The 14,653-nt window shown below is 47.0% G+C and overlaps 1 protein-coding gene across 4 annotated transcripts in view; it reads right to left on the reverse strand.

The window, feature by feature from the left end:
* Positions 1–4,156: 4,156 nt before the first annotated feature.
* Positions 4,157–14,653, reverse strand: part of RALGDS (ral guanine nucleotide dissociation stimulator) — a 72,211-nt gene continuing 61,714 nt past the window's right edge. For 2 of the 4 annotated variants that reach the window (XM_036751520.1, XM_036751518.1), the window contains exons 10-18: positions 13,824–13,901; positions 12,693–12,779; positions 11,949–11,981; positions 11,555–11,676; positions 11,047–11,142; positions 10,628–10,829; positions 9,749–9,994; positions 7,458–7,572; positions 4,157–5,462 (exon numbers count right to left, since the gene is read on the reverse strand). In XM_036751520.1, the coding sequence (XP_036607415.1) occupies positions 5,287–5,462; positions 7,458–7,572; positions 9,749–9,994; positions 10,628–10,829; positions 11,047–11,142; positions 11,555–11,676; positions 11,949–11,981; positions 12,693–12,779; positions 13,824–13,901 (1,155 nt within the window). In that variant the 3' untranslated portion in view covers positions 4,157–5,286. The remainder of the gene's footprint in view (positions 5,463–7,457; positions 7,573–9,748; positions 9,995–10,627; positions 10,830–11,046; positions 11,143–11,554; positions 11,677–11,948; positions 11,982–12,692; positions 12,780–13,823; positions 13,902–14,653) is intronic. The other 2 variants (XM_036751522.1, XM_036751521.1) reach the window with 1 other exon arrangement.

Raw genomic sequence — 14,653 nt, forward strand, 5'->3', positions numbered from 1 at the left:
TAAAATCTTGTTGCTCTCTATCATGTCTCATTCTGCCCTTACTCTAAGGACCTACCTGGAACAGCCCAGCCAAGACAGGGAAGGTGAATCTAAGAAGGGGCTGGGGAAGAATGGGCTGGAGCTTAACTTAATGTGAGAGGTGGTAAAATCCACCTCAGACTGCAAAGGAACTGAACTTTCTAAGGCAAGGGTATTTAACCTGGGATTTCAAGGAGTCCACAAATTTGGTTTTAAAAATATTTTGATGAATTGTATTTCAATATAATTGGTTTCCTTTGGAATCTTATGTGTTTTATGCATTTTAAAACACTGAGGTGGGGTACATAGGCTTCAACAGGCTCACAAAAAAAATTAAGAACCCCTACCCTAAGGGAATTCACTCCAGAATGGGGTTAGGTACCTGAGGGAGCAGAATTTTAAAAGCCCTTCAGGCCCTGCCTACACCTGCTTCAATGGACAGGAAAGGGGGTGGGGGCTGACATGCCTTTGAAGACCATTCGAAGAATAGGGAGTGTTTAGCTGGGCACTTTTGGACGATCACCTGGAAAAATCTACTGTAAGACAAAATGGATGCAGTGGGTGAGGGAGGACTCTGGTGAATGGGAGACTGAGGAAACAGTGGTGACAGATGGAAATAGGAAAGGCTGAGAAGATTCCTTCTGCTGGCCACGAAGATACTTAGGGCACTGGATCTCTAGGGCAGGGGATGGAGACAGGAGGTACCCTGGGGTCCAAGACGAAACTGACCTATTGAGCTTTTCTCAATTGGGAATACCAGTATCGTAGATACTCTGCCCAGTGGCCTGGTCTGCTTTGGGGAGGGTGGCTGCTGAGCTAGGTATGAATATACCTAGCCTGCTGAGTATGGTCATAGAAGACACACTAGGAAGGGGGTAAGCAGGTAAGGGGTGTGTGTGTGTGTGGGTGGGGTGGTAAGTGGAAAGAGCATTGGGATTGGTAACACAAAAACCCAATTTCAAGTCTCAGCTCTCTCACTGGTCCACTATGATCCCTTTTCTCTTCTATCAATCTCACATCCATCTGAGAACATGGTGCATGGTCTTCTCCACTCCAATCTCTGAAGAAGAGGTAGTCTTCTTCCTCATCACAGTTAACCCTTCTACTGTACTCTTGATCCCATGCCCTCTTATCTTTCTTCAGCAGATTGTCACTAGTATGGTTCCCACTGTAATAGTCTTTTCCTTTCTACTGGTGCCTATACACATGATAAATGTCCCCATCCTTAAAATACCCTCACTCGAGTCTACTATACCTACTTTATCTTTACTTTATCTTTTTATTTTATCTTTTTTCCTTTATCTTTCCTCCCCTTCTTAGCTAAACTCCTGGAAAAAGCCTCCTACACTCGGTGTTTCCCCTTCCTTTCTTTGTGATCTCTTCAAAACACTTGGCAATGTACTTCTGACCTCATCATTTTAACTGAAACCATCTTCTCCAAAGTTAGTGATCTCTGAATTGCTAAACCCAACAGCCTTCTCTCAGTCCTCATCCTCTCCAGCATTTGACACTGCTGATTACCTTCTCCTGGGTTTTCATGACTCTGCTTTCTTGGTTCTCCTTCCTGTTTGGTCACTCTTCAGTCTTTGCTGGAGAATTAGCATGATAGAATAACATATTATATAGCTCCTAAACCTGGAGTCACTCTGTGACTCCATTTGGGGTTTTCTTGGCAGAGATACTGGCATGGTTTGCCATTTTCTTCTCTAGCTCATTTTACAGATGAGGAAACTGAGGCAAACAGGGTTAAGTGACTTGCCCAGGGTCACACAGCTAGCAAGTGTCTAAGGACAGATTTGAACTCAGGAAGATGAATCTTCCTGACTCCAGGCCTGGTGTGCTATCCACTATCCCAACTCAGTTCCTCACTGGGTGTGTGATCTTGGGCACCTCTCTGGGTTTCAGTTTCTTATTTGTAAGGTGAGGGGGTTATATGACCTCTAAGGCCCTTAAATCTATGATCCTCTGGTCTTTATCCATGGCATGCCACTTTCTCCATGGGCATCCTTGAAGGCTCTGTCCTGGGCCCTCTTTCTCTTTATAGGATGATCTGGGTTCCATTACTATTCCTGTGCAGGTCATTCTCAGATCAAATATATTCAGCCCTAGTCTCTCTCCTAAGTTCTAGTCCCATACATATGACTAACTGCCTATTGAACAGAATGCTTCATAGGCATCTCAAAGCACATCCAAAAATTCATTCTTTTTGCTTCCAAATTTATTACTATTGAAGCTATCACCATCCTCCCAAGTGACCAAAGTTCACAACTCTAATGCCATCCTCTGCTCCTCACTCCCACATCATTTATCCAGTAAATTGTCCAATCTTTAGACACCAATATCTATACATATATGTACACACACACACATACATACATATATATGTAAAATCATTCCATGCATGCTTCTATGTATCAGTTCTTTCTCTGGATGCATATAGTATCTTCCTTCATATATTCTTTGTAGTTAATTTGGGTATGATTCTATCTCTACAACATCTCTTGCATTTATCCCCTTCTCCCCATTTACCAGACACTACCCTAGTTCAACGCTTTGTTACTTCTTGCCTGGACCACTGCAATAGCCACCTGATTGGTCTTCCTGGCTCAAGTCTTTACCACTCCAATACATTCTCCCTTTAGCTGCCACACTGGTTGTCCTGAAGCATAGGTTTAACCATGACACCAGCTCTAATTCTAGTGGCTTCCAATTACCTCTCAAATCCATAATCAATGCCTCTGACATTGAAAGCTCTTTACAACTTAATCTCTTTCTCTATTTCCAGCCCTGCCCATTATTCTTTGCCATGCACTGCAAAGTCCAGCCAAAGCTCCCTTGCCGTCCCCTCACACAAGGATATGCACTCTCTTGCACTTCTTTGTCTTTGCATTAACTACCCTTGTTGCCTGGAATACTCTCCCTCCTAACTCGAGGCCTGTCAGAAATCTCTAGCTTCCTCCAAGACTCACCTAAAGTACCATCGTGAACCAGCCTTCTCCTCCAAGGATACATTTTATCCATTCTGCATGTGTCTTGTATGTATATGTTGTCTGCCCCATCAGAATGTAAATTCAATGAAAGCAGGGACCCATTTTTGCTTTCTTTTTATGCCTGAAACAGTCCAGTGGCACACAGCAAGTACTTAATAAGTGCTTATAGACTTACACATCATTTAGCCTTGGTCTCTTCATCTGTATCCTAAATGTTGGATTAGATCTCTAAGGAATCTAAGATCCATTTTCTAGCTCTAACACCATGATACTACAACGATCTACTCTAACTCCTTTATTTTTTAAGATGGGGAAACCAAGCCTAGAAGAAACTACTTGCCCAGGTTATTACAAGATCAGAGTGACATTAAGTGGCAGAGCTAGGATTCAAATCCAGGTCCTCTGACTCCAAATGCAGTACTATACGATACCTGTGTGTCCTTGGGCAAGCAGGTTGAGCTTGAGGTTGAACCTCTCTGAGCCTTAATTTTCCAAATTACCTATAAAATGAAGGTATGGGAGTAGATGGCATCTAAGGTCACATCCTGCGATGATATTCTGGGATTTAGTTTTTACAAAAATTCTCCATAGCCCCATCTCTGACACGGTGCTTGGTACACATAAGGAACTTGATTAATGCTTATTGGTTGGTTAATATGACTCCTTGTGATGACCCCAAGCTCCTAGCTGGGTAAGGGGTAATCCCAGCCCATTCTAGAACCACCTTCCCCCCACTGCCCACCTCCACCCCTTAAGGACTCAGCCAAGGGTTACACAACTTTAATCCATCTGCAACATAACTGGGGATTTGCCAGATCAGGTTGGAAGTCTGTAGGGAGAGAGTGTCTACTCTATTTTGTCATCCATACCCCCACAACTTTGAACAATTTATGGTTACACCCAATATGGGGACAGTTATGCTCATACTTCCCAACAGGGCTCTTCACTAGGTATTATTGTTACAGATGAGAAAACAGATGTCCGGAAGGGAAGTCACTTCAGTGGCAAAGCTGAGACACTAGAACCCAGGCCTCCTGGCCTCTGTGAACCAGGCTTCTTTCTTAGCATCTCCCCCAACCCCGTCCCAAAGAGAACAAAGCACATTGTGAGAGAGACCTGGGATATTCACAAGCGATCAACTTCAGAGCAAGACAGAGAAACTCAAACTGTGGTTGTAACAGGGTTTAGTAGAATGTACAAGTCTAATGTTTTCTATTTACAACAAATAAATATTACCCCCCCATCAGTAAACATTTTTCTTTTTTGTTTTCTTCCTTGTTTTTTTTTTTTTTACAAAAATTCAGTCATTTCCTTCTTGCCCCTACCCCAACTGCCCTCATTCATCATCTTACGATGTCTGCAAAGTCCAAGGTTGGTGGCACTTGGTGTGGTTGAGAAATCAATGTCAGCAGGACCCTGGCCTGACCCCTCCCCCTCGCTCACTACAGTGAGTCATGCTGCATATTTACAGGGGCCCCTACCTCTCCCAGAGTGCAGAGAGAAGGTTCAGTGGGTCCTCCTTGTACTGGTGTGTCCCTTGAGATAGAATCTTTGGTGCAGGTTTAGGGCTAGAGATCTGGGAGGCAAAGCCCCTGTGTTCTGGAGCCAGATCCAACTTATGGTGGTTGGGAGAGAGAAATGCTTCACTCCCATGCCCCACCTCCACCCTGTATGGGAGTGACCATGGGGACACTAAGGGTGGATAATAGGGGTACAGGTGGGGCAGGTGACTGGGGAAACTCTGGAAGTTGAGGGAAGAAGTGTGGTCAAACCCCTTTTGGGCATTAATGCTCCAGTATGCCCACTGGGCAAGGAATGTGGCAGTGACCATCAGCTTAGGAGCTGGAGATCCATTTGAAGGGCAGTAACAGGGAGGAGATGGGGCACTAGTGCCCACTGGCAGAGTTCCTTGGCAAAAAAAAAGAAAAAAATAAAACTGTTCTGTCCTCTGGTTCTTGGAAAGCAGAAGGCACCTAAGGCAATGAGGTGGTTGTTGGGGGTTGAGAAGAGCGGTAGGTACCCGGTCAGCCCAAGTCAAAGGGGCGTCATATTGGGTAGGAAAGAGAGCGCTTGAGTGTCCAAAACGACGTAGAAAAAGTCAAAGTGGGAAGGTGTCCCAAAAAGTCCCTGAAGGTCAGGGGATCTAATCTGTCCAGGGAGGTGTGAGGAAAGACCCTGGTGGAACGGATATGGGTTGGAAGCCCAGGCCTCTAAGTGCTTTGTGGCTCCAGGGAGAGGTGGTGAGGCCTAGGATTGCTGCCCAAAGGAGGTGACTGAGTCAGAAGATGCCTTTGGCAATCTTGAGGCCTTTCTGTTTCATTCTGGGCAGTGTTGAGCTGGCTCCATGCTTGACCTTTACCCCCTTAGGGAAGCCCCTCTTCTTCAGAACAAAGTCATAGTTGGCAGTGGAGTTCATGGCATAGAACACATTGGCGTTGTCTGGGATCTTCAGCTCTGAGGAGGGATAAGAAGGGGTCAGGTTAGCCCAGGTGCTCCCCAGATGGGCCAATACAAGATTAACCAGTCCAAACATAACTGTACCAGGGAAGAGTTATTTCACAAGTCAGGATCCTCCACTTATTAGGAGGTAGGTGAGTTAACAGAAGGTCAGAGGTCTCTGGGTGGCTGGTTGAATTCAAAATGCCTGCTGTGGGAGGTGAGGCTCTGGTGGGTACCAAGAGCACTGGGGAGTCTTGACAGCACTCAAGGATCCTCACGTTTTCCCTGTTGTTCACCCCATCAACTCTAAATTCTGTCTGGATTTCATAGTCCTCCTTAAACTGGCCTGAATTCATCTGTCAGTCATCCATTCAAACATTTACTGAGCATCTATTACACGCTGAAAATCAAGGTTAAGATGGAGTTTTTGCCTTTCTGTCCTGCCTGGGCTTGCCTTAGGATAAGACATCGCTGCTTAGTGGAGAGAGTGAGCTAGCTTCAAAGCTAGAAATCCTTGTTTTCAGCCTGCCTCTGAGATACCCCGGCTGTGTGACTCTGGGCAAGTCAGTGCTATAGACCAAGGGTGTCAAACTCAAATAAATGAGGCCCACTGAACTGTACATAAGGATCCCCCAAAGGCCTTGACTTTAGAATACAGCATTATCTTTTTTTTGTATTTCTACTTACTTTGCTAAATATTTCCTAATTACGTTTTAATCCGTTTTAGGCTGCACTCAGGGGTGTCGTGGGCTGCATGTGGCTCATCTAACATCTTTCCTCTATAGAACTCTCTAAGACTGTAAGTTGCAGAGAAAGTACTAACCTACAATAGGAGAGGGTAAGGGAAAAAAGAATTTATTAAGTGCCAGGGCAGCTAGGTGGCACAGTGGATAGAGTACCGGGCCTGGGGTCAGGAAGACTCATCTCCCTGAGTTCAAATCCAGCCTCAGACACTTACTAGCTGTATAATCCTGGGCAAGTCACTTAACCCTATTTGCCTCAGTTTCCTCATCTGTAAAATAAGTTGGAGAAGGAAATGGCAAACTAGTATCTTTGCCAGGAAAACCCCATATAGGGTCATGAAGAGTCAGAAACGACAGAACACATATATGCCAGGCGCTTCTAAGTGCTTTGCAAATATTTAATCGTCACAACTATGCTGTGAGATAGGTGCCATTATGACCTCTGCTTTGCAGTTGAGGAAACTGAGTAGGACAAAGTTAAGTGTCTGAGGCTAGATTTGGACTCAGGTCTTCCTGACTGTCCAGTGCCTATTCCTACCAGGTAAAGGGCCCACTGGTAGACGTGAGGAATACTGAGATGAAGAAGAGGCAGATTTTGCTCCCAAAGGGATCACAGTCCAGGAGGGGAGACATGGCGCACTGACAGATAACATTAGTTCAGAGAAGAATGTGATAAATGCTATCAAAGAGGCAGAAATAAGGTGCTTTAGGGTGCCAAGGACTTTTGGTTTTATTTGGTCCTCTATTATCCACGCCAAAACTAAGGGGCAAAGATACAATCAACTTAGTCACTTACATTGGATTCAAAAGAGTGTTTTTTTTAAAAGTTCAATGTATTTCTATTAAGTATATTTAAGGTTAAATATATTTCTCTTGATTATGTTTGATTCAGGCTAGCAGGAAAGAAGATTGGGCACACCAGCTGGATGAAGGGGGAGCTAACTGGCATCTCTATTCTGAGCTGCTAAAGGAGTTGGTCTGGGATGAAAAAGTTGCTATAAAACAGAAGTTCTCAGACTTTTTAGTCCCAGGACCAATGATTTAGGCCCTAAATAATTTAGACATAGGATTTGTTCTGTAAAACTAGGACTCAGTCAAAAGGCTGTACCCAAGGACCTAGAAGGTCACACGTGGCCTTGAGGCCGCAGGTTCCCCACCCCTGATTTAGGGCATTATGGCTGGGAGAATCTGTGACCTTAAAGAAGGCAGATGGAGGTAGTGGCCCCTCTCCCCCAGCAGATGATGCCCTGTCCCTTGGGAGCCCTACCTCTCTCCTCAGAGATAATTTGTACCAGCTCGTAGTCCTCGGGTTGGTCACCATCCAAGTTGTGTTTGACCATGGCTTTCCGGATCACTGCTGGGGTTTTATCCTGGCTTGTCACCTGGGGTAGGGGATTGGAAACATTAGATCTCAGGACTATGATCCCCCAGATCAGCCTGCTCCCCACTCCCACCCCCAGAGTCATGGGATGTGGGAAGAGGGAACATCTGAATGGAAAGGGCTAGAATCACAGAATGTCACCCTTGGCTGGGTCCCCCAGTGGTCATCTAGTCCAGTCTTTCTTCTACAATGTATCTTTGCTTAAAGCAGAGAGGCCGAGCATGTGGCCCATGGGCCACATGCAGCCCACAACACTCCCCTGAGTGCTGTCTGACCCAGATTAAAATGTAATGGGGGAATAGTTAACAAAGTAAATAAAAATACAGAAAACCAGCAATAATATTACATTTTAAAACTAAGTCAATACGTGCCCTCCAGGGATCCTAACGGATGGTTTAGCGACCCCTGGTTTCTACTTGAGTCAGATACCGCCGACTGCTAGGTTTCCAAAGGAGGTGGGGTGGTTGAGTGGCAGTTGGGTCCATTCTCCTTTAGGATAGTTTTTAATTGTTAGGAATTTGTTCTATTATATCAAATCTCAATTTGCCCTTTGCAATTTTCAACCATGACTGCTATCTGGAGACAAAGTGTATAGGACCAAGGAGATGATGATCCCCCTGTACTCTGCCCTGTTCTAATCTCACCTGGAGTATTGTGTTCAGTTCTGGGTGCCAAAGGAAAGACATTGATAAACTGGAGAGGCCAGAGGATGGCAACTGGGATGGTGAAAAGGCCTCAAGACCACGCTGTATGAGCCTATGGTTCAGCTTAGAGAAGACTCGGGGGGCTAGGGTGGGGAGAAGTGATTGTCTTCAAGCATCTGAAGAGCTTTCATGTGGATGAGGGGTTGGGTTCATCCTGCCTGATGCCAGAAAGCAGGTCGAGGAGCAGTGGGTGGAAGTGACGCAAAGAGAGACCTGCGTTTAAAAACCTAATGCTGAGAGTTGTCCCAAAGTGGAATGGGCCCTCAGGTGGCAGGCGGCAGGCTCCCTCTCATGGGAGAGCTCTCAGTACAGGAGAGATGTTGGCATTCCACTTGCTGGATGCTGGGGATGTTGGGGAAAGGATTCTATTTGGGAAATGGATTGGGCTAGATGAACATTTTTAAAAATGTGATCTGGGGACCTCTGGGGTGGGGGAGACATCCTTTCAGGAAGTCTGTTGGGGTCTAAATTATTTTCACAATAATACTATGATGTTTCAATTTCTAATAGGTAACTATTGATAGACATTATCCACATAAACAAAAGCTCTTTAGGGGAGTCCTCTATAATTTTTAAGAGTGTAAAGGGATCCTGGGACCAAAAAATTTGAGAATTATTGGACTACATGGCTGCTGAGGTCTCTTAACTCCTCTGAAATTCTGTGAATTTTGTGAAATACTTAAAGACAGGGATTAGGATTTCCCTCCAAAAATCTTTTTTTCTCCAAGCAAAATGTACTCATTTCTTTCAACCAAACCTAAAATGGCAGGAGCACAAGGCCCTTCACTATGCTGGCTGCCCTGCTTGGGACCAAATGGATTCAGATGATCTAGTCCCAACCTCTTCCTTTTACAGATAAGGAAACTGAGGACCAAGAGAGGAAGTACTTGCTGGAAGTCTTGAAGCTGGTTAGCAGGCAGCTGGAACTAGAACCCAGGATTATTGAGTCCCAATGTTCTTTTTACTCTACTGACCACCTCAACTCTCTGTGGAACACTTCTTCCTACACCTGGATGACTTGCTGCCCATCCCCCCACCCACTCCTCCTGCTTCTCCTCTCCAATTTTCCTTTAATGAAATTTCCTAACTCCCATGACCCATTCCCTAGGTCAATTCTGTTTTGACTCATTCTCCTCCCACTCTATCCCAAAGAATATCTCCAAATCAAACCTAAAACAAATCTCCCTAATCCTGGAGAGGAAATAAGGGATCCCCTGTCCTGGAATTCTCATCCCCAATCTTTCTGTGGAATAAAAGGTCTGAGAAGGGACTTGGAAGTCACTCGGCCGATCCCACGCCTGCTGGTGGGGATATACTCAAATCTCTCCAGAGGTGGCCTCTTTCTTGGGATTTCAGTGTCAGAGCCACCCACTCCACTGGGAAGTGGTGTTTCACTCTACCCTAAGGCTCCGGTACTGTGTCCAAATCTCTTTTCAAAGCAGCAAGTGGGAATCAAGACAGGGAACCACTCACCAGAACACTCTTGTACATGTTCCCATTGTCCACAGCCAGACTCACTCGAATGATACAGCAATCATCAATCTGCTGATTGTAGAGGGGGAGGGAGAGGGAGGAGTAGCTGGAGATACCCGAGACGGAGCGCTTGTGGGTGCGGGAGGCAGTCACCGGCGTGGAGGAGACGGAGGAGGACGAGGCACTGCTGGAGCCGGACCCGATACCCGATGTGTCCAGGGAGGACAAGGATGTCGACTCCCAGAACTGGTGGGGATGGGGAGTGTTGGGAGTGGGGAGGGACAGAGATTTAGGACGGGGCCCCGAGTGGCTGCCTTGGCCTGAACTAGGACAGGGGCAGAGATTCTCAACCCCTACAGGCAAAAAGCACAAAGTTCACAGGAAGGAAGGTGTGGAAGAGATGCAGACCACAACCTAGACCCCTTCAATCCCCTTATGTATCAATGCGTGTTCTTCAAACCACTGACATGGTGAATGTCACTATTCACTGAACCGTGATTGGTCCTGTGACTGTTTTCTGTTTTCCATCGGTCTACTCTATGGATCTTTTTTTTTTTCCTTTCTTGGCGTTTTCCATCTCTCCCCATCTCCAACAGAGTGGAAGACTAAAGGGTCACAGAATCACAGACCTAGTGCCTGAAGGGACTTTAGGTCATCCAGTCTAATCCCTCCATTTTACAAATGAGAAAACTGAGGTCTGAAGGGGTTATGCCCAACGTCACGTAGATTGTACTGGAGGTAGGATTTGAGCCCAGTGCCTCAAGCTGATTCCCTGGTCCTGATGGAAGGGTTGAGAATCTCACATGAGAACTGGGGGTGGAGGCCAATGTCTGGAGGAGCTCAAACCCAAGGCTGGAGAAGGGGAGTGGTGACACGTACCTTTTTCTCCTGGCAGTCCGGAGACTCTGGGACGAAGGTGATGTTAATTTCTTCCACATCCGAGCTGGAGGAACCTGCTGAGGTGACACTGAGGGAGTCGGCTCCGTCCCCACTGCACAGGTAGGGCCCGCACTTGAGCTGGTCGAAGGACTTGGAATGGGAGCTGCCACTGGCACTGGGCTCTGCACTGGGGGCCTGGCGGCTGGAGGACAGGGCCATTCATTACCCAGAGGTCAGCTCTGCCCAGGGTACACGCCCCTCTCTACATCCCTTCCTCAGCCTGGGCCCCAGGAAGACTGAAGATGCTGAAGGGGAGCCTTGTGTTCCCAGACCACCCAGCATACATTTCCCCCTTTCCCTTGACTGCTCTGGGAGCCCCACGGAAGGATGAGGGAACTCCACCATTTCCAGATACCTACTCGCTCCATCGTTTGATAATCCCTGTGTTCTTCTTGGCCTTCAGGGTGTTACTGGCAGATTCTGACAGGGGTTCCAGCTCACAGGACAAACTATAACTGGGTAGCCAGAGAACAAAGCCAGTGAATAAAGGGGGTGGGGGTGGGGATTGAGGCAGGACAAATTAATGCTGCGTACTGTTCTTGCCTTCCCACTCAAGGCATACTTTTTTATTCAGGTGAAATCAAGTTAGAATAAAGCCCAAGGGTAGCCTGGAATGGCAAAATTTTACACCAAAGAGCAATGTATGGGGTGGGAAGGAGTGGTGTTGGTGGTGGGGGGAAGGTGTGGTCTCATGAAGCTACAGGCTTGTCTGTCTGCCTGAGAGCATCAGCTTGCCCAGGGCTACCCCTTCCCCATTCTGGGTCACCCCTTTGTCCAGGCTCCAAAAAAGTGAGGGGCTCCTTCCCAAGTCTGGAGGGATGTGGCTGGATGTAACCTGGGGAAAGCGGGTAGGGATTTGACCCTTACCTCTCAGACTCACTGAGCCTCTCCACACTATGGAACCAAGCTGTAAAGCGTGCTTCTGGAGTGAAACTGTAATTGTTGCAGGCTGACTGCAGCAGCTTGATCTGGGCAATCACTTCAAACTCCTGGAAGGACAAGACAGGATTGGATACTGGAGAGAGGGGCAGTGCCCCCACCTGAGGATGGGAACACGCAGGATACGTTTCTGCTTTCCAGCTCCCATGCCTGTGCTTATAATGTTCTTTTCCCACCTCCCACCACGGTGTGGCCTTCACTCTTTCCAGCCGTGCCTAGCCAAGAGCCCTCTTCACCACCCTAAGTCTACCATGATCCCTCCTTTGAATACCTAAAGGCTGCCTTGCCCTTCCGGCCCCCTAGATGGTTGCTCCATGCTCACCTTTCTCCTCTTCTCAAAGTTGATCAGGCCTCCCTGAAAAGAAGAAATCCCACACACTGTTCAGGCCAAGCCCCCAGAGGCACAGAACCCACCTACCCTTGATAGTGTAGCAGCTGGCTGGCTGTAGAGCATGGCTCCACCAGGGGGCAGTAGGTACACACTCAGTGCAGGGCCAGATTCCCACCTAAGCTTCAGAGGTGGCTGGGGAGGGGGTTTCCACTGAGAAGAGTGCAGGTTCAGTAGCTAACCAGGCCAGGGATAAGTATTTTTTTTTCCCTCTGGAGGGGTCATCTCTAATTCCCAAAGGGCAATCAAGCATAGAAACAGATGATCAAAACTGGAAGGGACCTCAGAACACAGAATGTCACAGAAAGCTGGAAGGGCTGATAGAGGTGACCTTGTCCAGCCCCTTTATTTTACAGATTAGAAAATAAAAACCCAGAGAGGGCAAGAGACTTGATAAACGTCATACTGCTAGTCAGTGGCAAAGTGGGACCATCAGTACCTCCTGTCTCCTATCTTCCAGATTACAATGTGAGGTCCTCAAGGGCATGTACACCTAGTGCTTAGCATAGAGCCTGGTACACAGTCGGCACTTAATAAATGCTTTCTGGGTAGAGGAGTCTGTCGGGGGACTGGTTCCTCCCCCAGGGAGTCTGAAATGGGTACCCCTCTACTCCAAGTCCTGGGGACATGGTCCCCTTCTCCCTCAACCCTGGGGGTCTGGGCAGAAGGGTCACTTACATCCAGGTAGTCCTTCATAGCTGTGTCCAGCATCACCAGGTCTGTGAGGAAGGTGCCAAGGTAAGGAATAGTGCCTTGCATGACGCCCTGGAGTATGAGGAGGGAGAGCTGAATCAGTGCCGGGTAATGGCTCTCCAGATACACTCATTTGACTTGGTCTCTATTCCTGACATAGAAAGCTTTCTATATGTCAGGGGAAAAATTCTGGGCTACCTAAAAAGGTGTTTCAGGCATTCTCCACATTCCCCTCTATCTTCCATTCCCCCAACCCCTTAACACTCCCAGGTCTTTCTTCCCTACTAATCCTAAGCAAAAATATGAAGCTGATGGAAGTCTCTCTCTACCCGTCCCCTTTTAGGATTATAGTCCTACCATCTAGTCCACTCCCCCTAATTTTATATATGAGGAAACCGAGGGCTAGAGAGGTTAGGTGTCTTTCAGAGGAGGCAAGATTCAAACCCATGTGTCTTAAAGACTCCTCCTCCCGATCTTAGTCTCTAGTCTTTTATCTCTTGCTCTCACCCGCAAGTAACTAGTTAGCCCATGTCCCTTTCTACAAGGCCTGGCTATCTTTGGTCCAGGTGTCAACTGATAAAGGTTTAAGCTGTTATCTTCTCTCGGTGGGAGCAGAGGAAGGGGGTAAAAGCCCCCATCTTTAGAGGGGTTTTCAAGATCCAAAGAAGCATTCTGGGCAGTGTGACAACCAGTGGAGGAAGATATTTTGGGGCAGTGGACCAGCACAGAACTCTCTCAAATTATGTAGAGTGACAACTTGCTCATCCATCTTACAATGATGATCTCCTTTTCTACATTCCATTTGTCCCCATCCCCTTCTCTCTGCCTCCCCCTAGCTGAGCTCTTCCCTAGAGTCCCAGATCGTAGGACTGTAGCTTTAGAGCTACAAGGGGTCTTAGAGGTCATTTAGTCCAACACCCGGAAACTGAGGCCCAGGAAGGTAAAATGATTTACCCAAGGTCACGTAGGTAGTTAAGCAGTAGATCGGGGAGTTGGCAACCCAGGTCCTCTGATTCCAAATCCCACATACCCCATCAGCCTAAGTACCACCTGGGGTCACCTAATCTGACACTGCGGTTCAGACAATCCTAATTCAGCTGTGTTCTAACCGCTTACCATCTCCCGCTGCTGCTGCTGCCTCTTCTGGGCTCTCTTGGGGTTGATTTCTAGCGTGGCAAACTTTGAGGTCCCCTCCTGCAACAGTCAAAGAATAAGTAGGTAAAGAAGAGAGATCAGATAATTAATGGAAGCATACAATGTCCGAGCTCGTGGAATCTTAAAGGCCATCTAGTTCAACTCTCTCATTATACAAACAGAGAAAGTGCAGAAAGTAAAAGTGATTTGCCACATCTACTCTGTCGACCTTCTGTCCCTTCATTTCCTTTTAGGAATTGGACCTAGAGCTGAAAGAGATCTCTGAGGTCATCTAACCTAATCTCCTTGGGAAGCTAAGGTCATAAGTTAGTAAACGGCAAGAGACAAGATCTGAACTCAAGACCTCTGACTGAAGGGGTCAGTACTCTTTCCCCTTCTCTTAAAGCACCTAGGTGGTGAAATAGATGCTCAAGACCACTGAGCCTGGAGTCAGGAAGACCTGAGTTCAAAGCTGGCCTCAGACATTTACTAGCTGGGTTTTTCCAGCCATTTTTCAGTCGTGTTCGATTCTTCATGACCCCATTTGGGGTTTTCCTGGTAAAGATACTGGAGTGGCTTGCCATTTCCTTCTCTAACTCATTTTATAGACGAGGAAACCGAGGCAGCTAGTAAGTACAACCAGATTTGAACTCACGAACAAGAGTCTTCCTGACTCCAGGCCCAGCACTCTATCCACTGCACCATCTGGGCAAGTCACTTAACTTCTGTCCGCTTCAGTTTCCTCGTCTCTGAAATGGGGATAATAATAGCACCTCCCTCCCAGGCTTGTTGTGCAGATGAAATGAGATCAT

Source organism: Trichosurus vulpecula, chromosome 3 (genome assembly GCF_011100635.1).
Source record: "Trichosurus vulpecula isolate mTriVul1 chromosome 3, mTriVul1.pri, whole genome shotgun sequence".
Lineage (NCBI taxonomy): Eukaryota > Metazoa > Chordata > Mammalia > Diprotodontia > Phalangeridae > Trichosurus > Trichosurus vulpecula.